Consider the following 14,216-nt stretch of genomic DNA (forward strand, 5'->3'; position numbering starts at 1 on the left):
GACACTACTGTGCCCTCCAGGAGCTCAGTGCAAAGTGAGCAGACAGGCAGGATAAATGGGTAACTATGGAACAGTAGGAACGGGGATGGACTTCTGCCTGGAGACTGGGGAGCAGAGAAGAGAGGCAAACCACCCATGGGGGTGACCCAGGATGGCTTCCTGGGGGAGGTGACCTTACTAGGTATGCACATTCTGCACATCAAGTGATTTACACCCAAGAAACTTCTGGCAAGGTTCTGTCTACACAGGGAGCTGAGTAAGGAGAAAGAGGGGTCTCTGGGTTGGTCAGTATATACCACTGGATTGCTAGCATGGGAACTATTGAGGTTTCCTACACCCCACTCACTGTGGTTCCCTTCAGAGAGAGGGCAGCTGTGCAGGTGAGCTGGGGCTGTGATCATCAACAGGCAGTCTTTAAACTTTTTAAATGTTAATTTCTTTAGTAGAGGAATGCTATGGACTGAATTGTGCCTCTCCCAGATTCATATTTTGACACCCTAACCCCCAATATATTTGGAGCTAGGACCTTTAGTAGGTAATTAAGGTTAAATGAGGTCAAAAGGGTGGACCACTATTTCGATAGGGCTGGTTCCTCATAAGAAGACAACACACAAGAGTGCTCCCTCTCTGCCATGTGAGGACATGGTGAGAAGGAGGCCCTCTAAAAGCCAGGAAGAGATCTCTTAACAGGAATTAAATTGGCACCTTGATCTTGTACTTCCTAACACCTTTAACTGTGAGAAAATAAATTCCTTTTGTTTAAGCCACTCAGCCTGTGATATTTTGTTATGGCAGCCTGAGCTGACAAAGAATAGGACAGCTTGAGCAAAATGAAGATGTGACCATTTTAGAGGATTTCATCAAGACTACGAACATTTTGTACTTCAGTGATAATTCTGATCTCTAAAATTTTTGTAAATTTAGAAATGCAAATTTTTAAAATTTCAAATTATCTGGCACACCAAAGCAGCAGCCGGGCATAATGGAAAGGGTAGGTCCTACCCATAGTTTGCTGTGTGACCTTGGACAAGCTACTGGACCTCAGTCTCTAGCCACACATTAGCCACCAGGAAGGGCTGTAGCAGAGATGAGAATAATTTCCCACGTGCAGCCTGCCTAGCACAGAGCAGGCATTGATAAATGGTAGTCAATGAGATCAGGGTAGTTTGGAATGTGTTTGGTGAATCTCAGCCCCTCCCTAAATTCACCACTTTGGGAACAGATGTTAGAACTGCTAGATTCACTATATCTTTATCTTTAGAACCAGAATTCCTTCCTCACCTATTTTTAATTTCCAAGCCCATGACTTCATTTGCCTGCATCAATGCCTCTCAATCCCATCTTAGAAAATGCCTCAGGATATCTATAATTATCTCAACCAGTATAGCAATGTTCCTATTTTAAAAACCCTCACAATATGGAATTTATTTTAATTCACTTCAATTTGTATTATATATTTTAAAACATCCCATAAAAGCCATATGGCACTTTAGGACATAGCTGAGAGGTTGCTGAGAAATAAAATAAACAATGTCAAGATTTCACAATTCCTGCCAGATTCAGAATTCCTAACTCAGAGGAACATATACTAATCAAGATGCCATATTTTTAGAATTAGCATACAGCAGGATGGGATTTACTGGGAGTGGATTAGGCAGTTGCCACTGGGCTCCCCTAGCAACTTTTCCATCAGCTTGGCATCCTTAATCTTGTCACATTGCCTGGAGTTCCACCACTGAGAGATACCTTAGAGTTAATGAATCTTTGTTTTAGAGAACATACATGTGTACTTCTATGAGGATGAAAGGTGGCAGCAATCATTTCCATCTCAGTGTGAATGAATTCCTCCTGGAATACTTCCTAGTAACACTCTAAGATCAGCTCACTGGAGGACTGGAGACTTGGATGGAACAGAGAGAGGGTGGGGGTGGAGATAGAGTAACGAGGAGGGAGAAGGGAAAGGATTATGAATCAGTCAGCCCTCAGCAAGGTGAGGCAGGTAGTGTAGTACACACAGTGGGCTTTGGACGAAGTAAAGAAGACTGGGGGTCCCAGAAGTGCTTAGCCCAGCACATGGAAGGGGCAGAATAAAAACAAAATGAGGTCCTGGGGCCCCAGGGAGGAAGGGTCAGAGAAAGGGCATCATTTCCTCTGCCTCATTAAGCAGCATGTATTCCTTAATCGCATTTTCTGACTGCCGGCATTCTTTCTCTTGATAATTTAAAACACTTTTTAACAATTAGCCCCTGGTCCCTTTCAAATTTAAGCAAAGGCCAACTCTAGTCTTGCTACATAGATGCTTCCTGATGGCACAGCCACCCACAAAAGTGAGTACTACTTCCACCGTTAATGCCCCACAGTCCTCAGAAACATACTTCAAAGCTTTGGAGTCACACCAGACACCTGCTTTGTCATTGAAAGTATGATGCAGTGGCTCTTGTGATCAAAAGTCATGAGGCTCTGGAGTGAGTCACAAATTTTTCCACTTAAGAGCATGCACTGCCTAAGGTGCTCTGTGTCACTGCTTACTTCGAAGTCCTCAAGTCCCTGTCCTCAACCTTGTGTCACCCAAAGGAGGTAGTAGAGCACCAAGGGAAGACATGGAGCGTTTGTGATTTAAAGATGTGCCAACAGAGATCATAACTGGGCCTGGGCATCGGGAGCACTGGCTTCCACAAGCTCGATGTGGAGCAAATGGACAAACCACACATGACAGGTCCAGTGACCCGGCAGCATCCCAGCTGGGAAGCGTGTCCCTCCCCACCTTCACCTGGCTATAAGGAGGCAGTTTCCTTCCTGACTTTAAGATGCTGTGTGTCTCCCTAAGCTGATTTTTCCAAAATTCAGCAAGTGGTCAGGACCTTGCAGTGCCTCCCCACTGCCATCACCATTGGATTGGACTGGCCACCCCCGCAGAGGTATGAGTAGCAGCAGGTGTGAGGTGAGCACCATACCTGATCCAGCTTCCAGTGGAACTCCGCGGGGCGAAAGGTGTCAGCCTGGTCGAAGTCCTTCCGCAAGAGAAAGACGAGGCGGCAGTTGTGCACATACAGGGCGTAGTGATGCCGGTTCATTTCTGAAAAGCAGAAAGAAGGTTTGAAGAGTGAGAGAACCCTTGTGTCAGCCTCCACCAGAGGAGTCTTCCTGCTCACTCACTTAGCGCAGCACAGAGGACAAAGGCATGGGCACTCCAGTCTTCTCATTTACAACTGGCTCTGATGATAGTTCTATAATGCACATGATAGAGCTCTTCCAAAGTGGAAGAGGAAGACTCAGGAAAACCCACAGCCAAACTCTTGCTGAGAAGCCATCTGGACTTTAAATACCCACCTAACTTGTACCAGATACTGCATCAGACCCAGGGTACGGATTACTTAGATTAACATGCTCCTTGTTTGTTGGTTACAGATGCTTCTGGAGGGATTAGGGAGCTATATGCCAATCACATCAGTCACTCTGTGCTCCTTTAACATACTGGTTTCTTCTAGAGTTCTGGGTTTTTATTTTATTTCATCAGATAGCAGTGACAACAGTGACCACAGAGTACCTCTTCTCTCTCTACCTAATCTATATGAAGCAGAGCTGCCTCACTTTTAGCTGCTAGGAGGAGGGGATAGGTTGATTTTCCAGCATTAGAGATAGTTTTGTGACTCCAACATACCCTCCCCATATACAGGCAATTAACAGGAAGTTTTCCTCTCCTAATGTAGAAACTTCCTTTCATGCTTAGAAAATTTCGTGTCATGGATCCTGGCAGAAGAGGAAATGTTCTTTGACCAATTCTTAGAGAACTTGAACCTTACTACATTATAGAACACACCAGAAATCTACCAGGAGGTGCACGTTCCATAACGTTGGTTGGATGAGCAGGTGCCCATGTGTAGTGGAAAGAGCACGGGCCCTGGATTCAGGTAGACTTTGGGTGGAGCTTTATCTTGGGTGATGTTGAGAGAATCATTTCACCTCTCAGAGCTTCAGTTTCCTTAACTATATCATGATATTGATGCTGGATTATCATAATGTATCCCAAGAATGGAATATTGCTATCAATTCCTGTACATCCTGTATAAACCTTGCCTATAAAGTTTGGGTGGGAGGAATCAATACCAATTACATTTCTAGGATGGGCCCTGATTGCTCCTGGCCAAACAGGCTCATGAGAATCCCCCAGCACATGACTGGTTCAGGATCCATGACCATGTTCCTAGTGCAGGCCATTCTCCTGGCTTCAAAGCTTCTGTCAGGAGTTGGCAAGTGGCTCAGTTCAAGCTAGTGATACGAGCACTTTTCTCAGCGGTTCTGGGAGAGAACTGCTTTTTTAGCAGAAAGCAAACAGAAGAGATACTTTCCTTCCCGCTGGAAGTTGTATTATACCACTGCGAGGCTTGGAGCTGTGCAGCCATATATGCTAATGTAAAATGGATACACTTACAGGCACAGATCTGAGAAATTGCAGAGAAAAGGAGCCAGGCCTTAGATACACTTTACCTTGATGATGACTTCATGAGCCTTCATAGCTCTGGATGTTTTCAGTTATAAGATACCCACATTCTCTGTATTAGTTTGATTTTTTGGTTATCTGATATCAGTTTGATCTGGACTTTCCATTCCTTGTAGCTGAAAGCCTCTTAATTGATACAATGAGGAAATGTGTGGAATGCACCTGCCCAGAACAAATGCTCCATAACTGTTACTTATTAGAAGGACTATCACACTGCCTCATGACCAGGGCAACACAACGAAGTAGTGCTTTCAGGAAAGTGTTACCAGTCTTGAGAACATAACCAGAGGAAGGCAGGAAGGAGAATGGTCAGGGTCTCACTGTGGCAGGGCTGGCCTCGGCCAACATCTGGGGGACCATTTTTAGCCTCTGGATTGGCAAAACACCCCGGACTGCTTACGCGGATTTTACTAAAGATTTCTTGTCCCTCTCATCACTGTATACCTGACTTTTCTGTGGTTTCTGTTGATAACTCTTAGGAAATATAGAAAGGAAGAATTTTTGCCTTTAGTTTTATTTGGAGTTAGGAGAGGTTGGGGCTAAGGGTGTGGAACAAGAAGAATGGAAGGGCAAACCTCACTCTACTACAGCAGCTTCTAGCCTGGGAGATTTCTTCCTCCTTCTACTCCCTTTCTCTGAATTCGTGGAGTCAACTCATATGCCAGGATACCTGGTTTATTCACTGTGTTGGTCATGTGATTTGCTCAGGAATCCATTTTATTCCTTTTCCTGTCCTTAGGAATTCTTTGTTGTACACCTTTCTTCCCTTCTGTCTGTCCACGTCTCAGGTAGATCCTAAAGCCTTCTGCTCACTTTCATGAATTAGAATAGTCTTGAAGGGTTTAATCCAAATCAAACATCAGTCTCTCATCCAGTTAAAATAGATGTTCCTCTTCTCCACTCAGTCTTTACCCATGGCTTGGTGGCCCACGATAGGGAAAGGTAAGATCTTTCATTCTTCTTGTTCCACATCCTCATCCCCCAACCTCCTCCTAGCTCTAACCATGGTCAGACGTAGGGGAATATGGATGAGAGGAAAAGAAGTATAAAGTCTCTTTAAAAAGCCAGTAGACTTTTTCATTTTCCAAAGGCTCTGCAGAGGTCTCCAAATTGCCGTCTTCACCTCCCCACCCTCTGTAAGGATGGCCCTGCTATAAATCTTTACATAGGAATTGATATGGTAAGTGAAACACTCCTTTTCTGGGTGGCTGGGACATTTGTGCTTGCTGCAAATTCCTCGTGTGAAAGATGCTCTTTCCAGTTGATCTTCCGTAATTCCTCCTTAGCTTCTCCCTTCTCTCAGGAATCCCCTCCAGCACACACATCAGCTCCTGCATTCCAGGACCCCTCTTCCTGGAATGCAGCCCTCTGGTTGCTAGCCTTGCATATTTCTGGATGTCCCTTTGGCCCATAAGAACAAAAACACCTGTGTTCTGCCAAATTGTACCAGGGAAACTGCTCTCCCTCTGGCCCCTCTCTCCTCACCCTATAATTGTGGCAGCCCCATCATTCACTTGCCTTCAGACACCCTGGGCAAGAATCAGGGCCAAGCTTTCATGTACCCTAAACTAGACATGAGTCAGGCCTTTCCAGGACTTGCCCGGGCTCTGCTCTGACACCAGCCTGTAGCAGACTTAAGAGTGTTTGCAGCTCAGCCAACTGGCAGCAAAAGTAAGGTTCTCACTTCCTTTCTACAGACGACAACCTCAATCCTTCTGAGTGGTTTTCTGGGCACCTCTGTAAGTGTGAAAATACCCCCATCCCTTTCCTAGCAGGCAGCGGGACCATCCTGGCACTCTCTACCAGGCTGACACCTCCATTTCTCTCACCTGGTGATTGCTGAACAAGGTTGGCCCCTCTCTCTTAGAAAACCCTGTAGGGAAGTGGCTAGCACTGTATGTAGCCACTGATCATTCATTGTTCTCAGTTCAAAATCAGAGACAGAAAAGGGCTGCATGCCAGGGGAAGAAGATTCCAGCAAGAAGAGCTGATGTGTGTGTGGGAGGGGATTGATTACTGTGACAAGGCAGGGGCTGAGGAGGAATCATGGAAGGTGACTGGAAAGTGCCCTGTTCATGGGAGGAATAGAGAGGTAAACCCCAACAGAGGTGGGCTTAGAGGGGCACAGGGCCCCACACAATGACCTCAAGGTAGACACACGGCTATGTGTTCACCTAACCCTATTTCCTTTGCTCCTGGGTTCACATCTAAACTCATTTCACAGCCTCCCTCATGGGTAGGTAGGGCAATGGGACCAAGTTGTGGCAAATGGAATGTGTATTAGAAGTCAAACATGCTACTTTCTGTTCTGGCCAATAAAATCCTCCTGTGTTCAGCTCTAGCCTTACTTTCTGTTCTATGGTTGAAAATGGCAGCAGCAGATGATGCAAGAATCCTTGGCTACTGAGCGTTCTGGGCAAAGTAGAGCTCGCCTACCCTCCAGACCCACGTGGGGCTTCTGGACAATGACAGGAGGTAAACCACGGGGAAAGAATGTTAGCTACTGAGATGTTTTTCTTGGTGGTGGTAGTGGGGTTAGCGGTCCTCTCTCTCTTTTTTTGCAGTTAGCCTTTGCTGACTAGTCAATTCTGCTATCCAGCTATTTATAAAATAATTTATAACGGAACAGCATTAGTAAGTTTTACTTAGTACACCAGACAGAGCTTAGTGCAATCTTCATGAAGAGGAATTCGACAATTTACAGCAAAAGCTTCCTTTCCTAACATTTCTATTGTTTGAATCAGTAATTCAACTTCTGGCTGAAATAATAAGAAATGTCCAAAAGGTATATACCAGAATACTCTTTACAGCATTGCTGTGTTTGCATTTAAAAGGAGACAATCTAAATATCTAATGAAAAGGGGCCAGTGACGTGAAGTATGATAAATCTACATGGCAGAGTTTTAAACTTCCAAATAATCCATATTTTAAAAAATATTTTATCACATGGAGAAATGATGTGGAGATAATGTTATATAAAGGTAACTGATGACATAATAATATCACAGATATTATAAAAGTTTAAGGACATTCTACATACACACAGAAGCAAAAATAACATTATAATGAAATGTACTAAATGTTATCGGAAAATATCTCCCTAGTGGTTAGGATTTTAGGTAATTTGTGAGTTCTGTTTTATGCTTTTCTGTGTTTTTCATGTTTCCACTATAGACATACATTGCTTTATAACTTGAAAAAATTTTTGATGTAAAAAAGCCATAATCAAGCTTTCATTTATTCCGGATTTTTTTTTTTTTTAATTTAGGACGGGGTATTTATAGATTTTTTTCTTGCTGTCAGAAAAGTTAGAGAAAAATCTTCCCACTTTCTCTGTGCCAGTCTTGAGTGCTGTTTCACACAAGGGCCCAAGCTCAATACTGGGTGCTCCTTGGGGTGCTAATTTGGGGGTGCTGCTAATTTGGGGGTGCTGAATGCCTTCTCAGGGGACTGCTGTGATGACAGTTGAGGCCAAGTTCAGCCATGGCTTCCCGTTAGGCTCCTCCAAGATTCTTATTGAGCTGGGTGGGGCTCTAGCATCTACACGTCTTTACAACTACACTAACATATTCTAATGAGGACCACTGATGCAATAGCATGGGCCTGGGACACAGGGTCAGAGGATCTAGGTCCAATCCTGTCTTTCTTGGTAATCATCTGTGTTATCCTGGGCCAATCACTCAGCCTTCCATATTCCAATTTCCTCCTTTATAAGCAGCAACATTTATATCTGTCTGACTTACCTCCCTGGGGACTCGATATAGCTCAGAAAGGACTGTATGTGCATGGCCACTGGCCCCAGCTCACACTGCTTTGTATTTGTCTGCACATGCTTAAGCCGTTGTCTCACTGGGATGCTGGCTCCTGGATTATGATGGGAATACCTCACAGGGCACTGCACAGGCTACTGAACTGCGTCCCAAACCTCCACCTTCCCGCATGAAGGTCCCAAAGAAAAACCTGTCCTTGGCACTGACTTGTACATAGACTTGCCATATAAATAGGGAAAGCCAGGCACCTCTCAGTTTCTGCATCCAGAAAATATGTTAACATTTATTATAAAGATCAGTTGAAACAGAGAATGTGGCGTTCTTGTAGCAGTGTAATGAGGAATAAAACTGGAAGTAATAATAACAACATCAAATAAATTAATGGAACACTGATTTATGCATGTGATGCTACTAAGTAATTTCATACTTGATTTCATGTTTATTTTCCCCATTTTACCTATGGGGAAAATGAGGCTCAGAGAGATTAGCAACTCCTCAAAGGTCATGCCTTAAGAAGCGGTCAAGCTGAGATGGAAACTTTGGCTGTCCAATAGCAGAGGCCGAGCTTCAGCTCTTCTATATTGTCTTTTTACTGTTACATCTGCTGTGGTTGTTATTTATTTTGGGTGTTTTAGCAAAAGTTGTATTTGAAATGGGAAATTGTAGAATTATAATTAAATGCAGAGTTGTACAATTTGCATAAGATCTTGGGATGTTTGTGTATGTGTGTGTGGGGATGGGTGGGTGTAGTGACAAGAGCATAGGTTTGGATTTAGTTGGATCTAAGCTGACATTCTAGTTCTGATACTGACTGTATAACTACTTGTGACAAGTTATTTAACCTCTAAGGAATGTTTTATCCTTAAAATGGCAAAAACAATAAGGCTTTTATAAAATAATTATAGAGACCTGTGTTTAGAATAGCAATAGCTAACACAGATTATCATACTTCCTTTGTGCCAGGCACTTCTTAGCACTTCATGATTATGAAGTCATTTAATCCTCATAAGAACCCTATGAGGTAGATACTACTATAACATCCTGTTTACAGACAGGTAAAGTGAGACACAGAAAGGCTAAACAACTTGCCAAGGTTACCTAGCTAATCAGTGTTAGGGGACTTTAACCGCCAAGTCGTGAACTTCTTACACAGGCTCAGCATGCTGAAAAGCCTATCGAATGGTAGCTATCATTACTATATATGTCAGAGGTTTTCAAACTACTATTCTAAATTAGCAGTACTTTATTCAAAAGATATATATAGTAAAGTATATTGGATATATACAGCTTTTGGATATATACAGTATATACTGTATATGTACTGTATATAATACAGTAAAGGTGGAGCTTCTTTGTTTGAAGTAGGAATAAAGATTCCTCTCTCACCCCCATCTCACTTATAGCAGCCCCAAAGCACTTCTGGGAATGCTAGCATTCTGAGGAATCCAGTTTGAAAACCACTCATTCCAGCTTTTACATCCTTTGTGTCTGTACCCCTACTTTCCCCACTTCTCTGCTCCTGCTCTACCTCAAGCCAAGCCTGGAAAATCAGCAGCCAGAAAGCCAGAGACCACAATATATATTGGCAGGGTTCCTCTCAGGCTCCTGCTTTTCTTCCACATCCTCCTTGTCTGTGTCCATGTCTGACCATCTGGGACAAAATGGGCAGCTGCTGGGGTAGGGGTGGAAGGGCTGGGGTAGGGGTGGAAGGGCTGGGGTAGGGGTGGGAGGGCTGGGGTAGGGGTGGAAGGGCTGGGCTAGAGACTCACCGGTTTTGTCTGAGTTGCAGAGGATGGTTTCCTTCTCGGCTCTCACACCAGGGCTGGGGCCGTGTTTCATCCACATGGTGATGGTGAACTGGTCGGTCAGGTTCTTGGGCACAATCCCATCAGGGATTTTGGCGCCCTGCCTGCCGTCGAACTTGAAGATCATCTCACTGCTGTCCACCAGCAGTCCTGCAGTCCAGTTGGTGGCAGCACTAGGGGATGGCAAGAGGTCAATGATGCCAGAGGAGGCTCCTACAGAGGGTCAGGAAAGAAAGGATAACAGGTCATTCCTAATGGGGCGGTGTCCTCATCTGTTTTCTGCTCCTGGGTCAGGATGAACTACTCAGTGTACTTACTCAGAGACGTCTGTGCCTAACCGTGAGCTATGTGACTTAGTAAAAGAAGTGCCAGATGCGATTCCAGCGCCTGAGTTATTTATGGTTTTCTTGGGGAGGCATCAGTAACTTACATCAGTAACTTAACAGACAAAAGTGCTGCATGTGGCAAGGTAGGATGCAAGAAAAAAAGTGTTGGAGGAATTTAGAAAGTTGGAAAAACCCTGGGGGCTCTTACTAGCAGGGAGGGTTCCTGGAGAAAGCCAGGATTTGATTTGGATGGATGGATTCGCTCACACACCTATCCATCTGTTAACCTGCCAGCCATCTACTGAGCACTAACCATGTGCCAAGACCCCTGCTAGGTGCTGGCTCTATGAAGGTGAGTCAGACACAGTTCAGAGCCAGCAAGTTGACAAAATGTGATCAGGGCTGTGATTGGGGAAAGCTCTAGATCCTGATCCCATGAGAAGGAGCATGAGCCACTCATTACACTTTTTTACAAATATTTGTTGAGGCCAAATGATGCAGTGGTTGAGAACACAGGTTTTGAAGTCAGCAGAACTTGAATTTGACACCTGGCAGCAAAATTTGCTAGCTTTGTGACTATGAGCAAATCAGTTGACCTTTGTGACTCTGTTTCCTCTTTCCAACGAGTTGTGAGGGCTGAATGAGATAATGCATTAGAGCTTGCAGTAGCATGCTCACTGCATGGCGAAGGTTCACACAGTGTTAGCTATCATGTTATCATCGTCATTATTATTATTTCTCCTGCTACTATAATAGTACTCAGGCTAAGGCACGAAGACTTCATCTGAGGCAGCAGGAGTGGGGGCAGGTTTATTTTAGAAGAATCACCAACTCTGTGGAGGGGGGAGCTGAGGTGAGAAGCGACAACTGGCCTGCCAGAGAAGACTGGATTGTCCTGCCGGGTAGGTCTGGGGCCTCCGCTGACTCTCCGCAGAGGCTCAAATACAGAATTCTTTCCACCCTTCTGTTCCATACACAGACAGGGCTCAAGCACTAAGGGAAGGAGGACCAGGAACTTGTAGTCATTTTCAAATAATAAGAGTCAGGGAGTCTAAAGTGTGACCTGAGTTGGGTGGGCAGGGGTATGGGGGCTCTTTCCTGGTATGGCACTGACCAGTCAGTCATAAACTCTGATGGCTTTAATGGACAGTGGTTGTGTGTATTACCTGCCATTTGCCCAGGTTTTGGATTTTTGACTTTTGTATATCAGAGCCTCATCTTACCTAGGGTTTGCGTTCCAAAGTCAGCCACTACAAAAAAAAAAAAAAAAATCTCCTACCATTAAAATGACCCTTTGAAGATTCCTCAAGGAAGGCGCCATGTTGGAAATCAGTTTACTTGTTTGAAAATGTTCAACTCAGCCAGTTTTCCCTCCATCTGTGGAGGAGATCATCAGGTCTATATCCATTGGCTAGCAATAGAAGGTTATGCTATGTGAAGAGCATGTATCCTTAGAACCCAGATGCTCTGCTTCTCACCATGACAGGTTCACTCTGGGTGAGGCTTCTGGAATTGTGGTGTCTGTGAAGGTAGAGATTAAAATCTCCCAATTCATGCTCATGCTGTAGCTTGTATGTATCAAAGGGAGGTGTGGGCAGAGTTGACGGCATCATTTACATGAGTATTTCCTAGAGATTTTGCCTGTTACTGCACCTGACACACAGTAGGGACCCAGTTAGTATTTATAATTACCACTCAGTGCTCTCACAAGATGCTCCTGGAAATTCACCCAATGCTTAGGTGGGTCCGTCCAGCCCCTTGTCCATGCCCCACGTCTCTCATCACACTTACCTGTTCTCATCCCCTGCTGCTAACTCCTTCATTGATATCCATGTTACTTATGTGATAAACTAATTTATACAAATGTTTTAACGGCCAATAAAATCTTTGCTGTCCTTTAATACCACCCTCCACAGATATTTCTAAGAAAAGACATCTATCAAGGTGGTAGCAGAGAGAGATCTGTGAGTGGTTTGGAAGTAGGAGATACATGGTTTTTGGGGGAAAGTGCATTTTCCTAGTACCCCTGGGATAACACAACATGGCAATAGCTTCTTTGACCTATTAAGTTGGGTCTGATACCAAAACTTGTCCAGTGTGAAGGCAGATGGTGACAGAGGTACACACAGAGCATGTCGGTTCCTGAAACCTGGGACGGCCAGAGAGATGCAAGCCGAGCACTCAGGGCTTCTGACTTGTAGCTCAAGCCAATGGGACCAATATGATCTAGCAGGGCCCGGTACAGAGATGTCTGTGTGGTGGCTGCAGAGGCCAGCTTTGCTACTATGTGGAGCACCAAGGCCTCCACACAGGGGAAGCAGGGTGGGGTCTAGCAGGGCTTGAAACTCTACCACCAGAGGGTCCTTTTTTTGGCTAAGGACATTGCTGTTCCTATAGAATTCACATTTCAATCAATACCCTAGACTAGTAAAGAAATTGATAGTGAATTTCCCTCCCAACAGGTTTGGATATATAGAGAGAGGTACACAGCAGAGAGGACCATGCATGGGGTGATGGGGGATGACATCAAGGGAAGGTTGGGAGACAAAATTGGTTACAAAATAACCCTAGTGCTGGTCAGGGTTATTCTATAGCTATATCCAATATTTATATAACCTTATTTATTTTATTTTATTATTTTATTTTATTTTATTTTTGAGACGGAGTCTTGTCTCGCCCAGGCTACAGTACAGTGGCGCGATCTTGGCTCACTGCAACCTCTGCCTCCCGGGTTCATGTGATTCTCCTGCCTCAGCCTCCTGAGTAGCTGGGATTACAGACGTGCGCCACTGTGTCTGGCTAATTTTTGTATTTTAAGAAGAGATGGGGTTTCACCATGTTGGCCAGGCTGGTCTTGAACTCCTGACCTCAGGTGATCTGCCCGCCTCAGCCTCCCAAAGGGCTGGGATTACAGGCATGAGCCACCACGCCCGGCCTATATAACCTTATTTTTTATAGTTACAGAACTTTATTGTTTTCCTATGAACTCTTACTGGGCACAGAATGGGCGCCAGGCCTGAATTAAGAGCCTTACACGTGTTTTCTTAGTTACTCATCTGCGCGGTGAATATCGTTAAGATTCCAGGTTATAGATAAAGAGCCCTAGGCAGAGTGAGCCCAGGATGGCAACCAGCTAGTGAGTGGACCCATCACCAGGACTTCCCAGCTCCAAAGCCCATGCTCCCCATTGCACCTCTTCAGCGGACCTGGAGGGAGATCTTATAACGTTCTGCTCATTTTGCAAACATAGAAACTGAGGCCCAGAGAGGGGAAACGTCTGGACCAAAATCACACAGTCACAGCTAGCTAGAAGCAGGCCCAGCTCTCAGGTACCCAGTTAGTGTTCTTTCTACTACACAGTAGCGTTTAGGGGGCCAATCATACGACCTGCCAAGCACAGCCTAGTCACATGGGACTCCACCTCCCTACACAGGCCACTGCTCTGACAGAGGGGCACATTGAGGACATATGCCCTGGCAAATCCATCATGTGGGGCTCTTTTGTCTTCCCTGCTGAGGGGGAGCGGCAGGCCACTTTCTCTAACCCGCAGATGTTGCCTGCCAGAAACCATCAAGCTGCATTTAACCAGATGGTGCAGACTTCCACAAACTTAACAGATTGTATTTCATTTTTTGGTACACTTAAACAAACTGAGAAGATTTACTTTCTCCAAGGTTTTTCTATCTCTTCTCCCCAGGGATCCCTTGGGAAGGCAGTGGGTAAACAGAATGCATCACTTGCAGTGATGATACAGCACTGTCTACACATCAGGGTGTATTTAAGATGCTCCTTTGGAATCCTTCGCGAAGGTCCC

At 44.8% G+C, this 14,216-nt stretch overlaps 1 protein-coding gene across 1 annotated transcript in view; it reads right to left on the reverse strand.

The window, feature by feature from the left end:
* Positions 1–14,216, reverse strand: part of CLSTN2 (calsyntenin 2) — a 641,559-nt gene that overhangs the window by 91,132 nt on the left and 536,211 nt on the right. The window contains exons 7-8 of the mRNA XM_055295244.2: positions 10,041–10,289; positions 2,955–3,076 (exon numbers count right to left, since the gene is read on the reverse strand). Coding sequence (XP_055151219.2) covers positions 2,955–3,076; positions 10,041–10,289 — 371 coding nt within the window. The remainder of the gene's footprint in view (positions 1–2,954; positions 3,077–10,040; positions 10,290–14,216) is intronic.

The sequence above is a fragment of the Symphalangus syndactylus genome, chromosome 10 (genome assembly GCF_028878055.3).
Source record: "Symphalangus syndactylus isolate Jambi chromosome 10, NHGRI_mSymSyn1-v2.1_pri, whole genome shotgun sequence".
NCBI lineage: Eukaryota > Metazoa > Chordata > Mammalia > Primates > Hylobatidae > Symphalangus > Symphalangus syndactylus.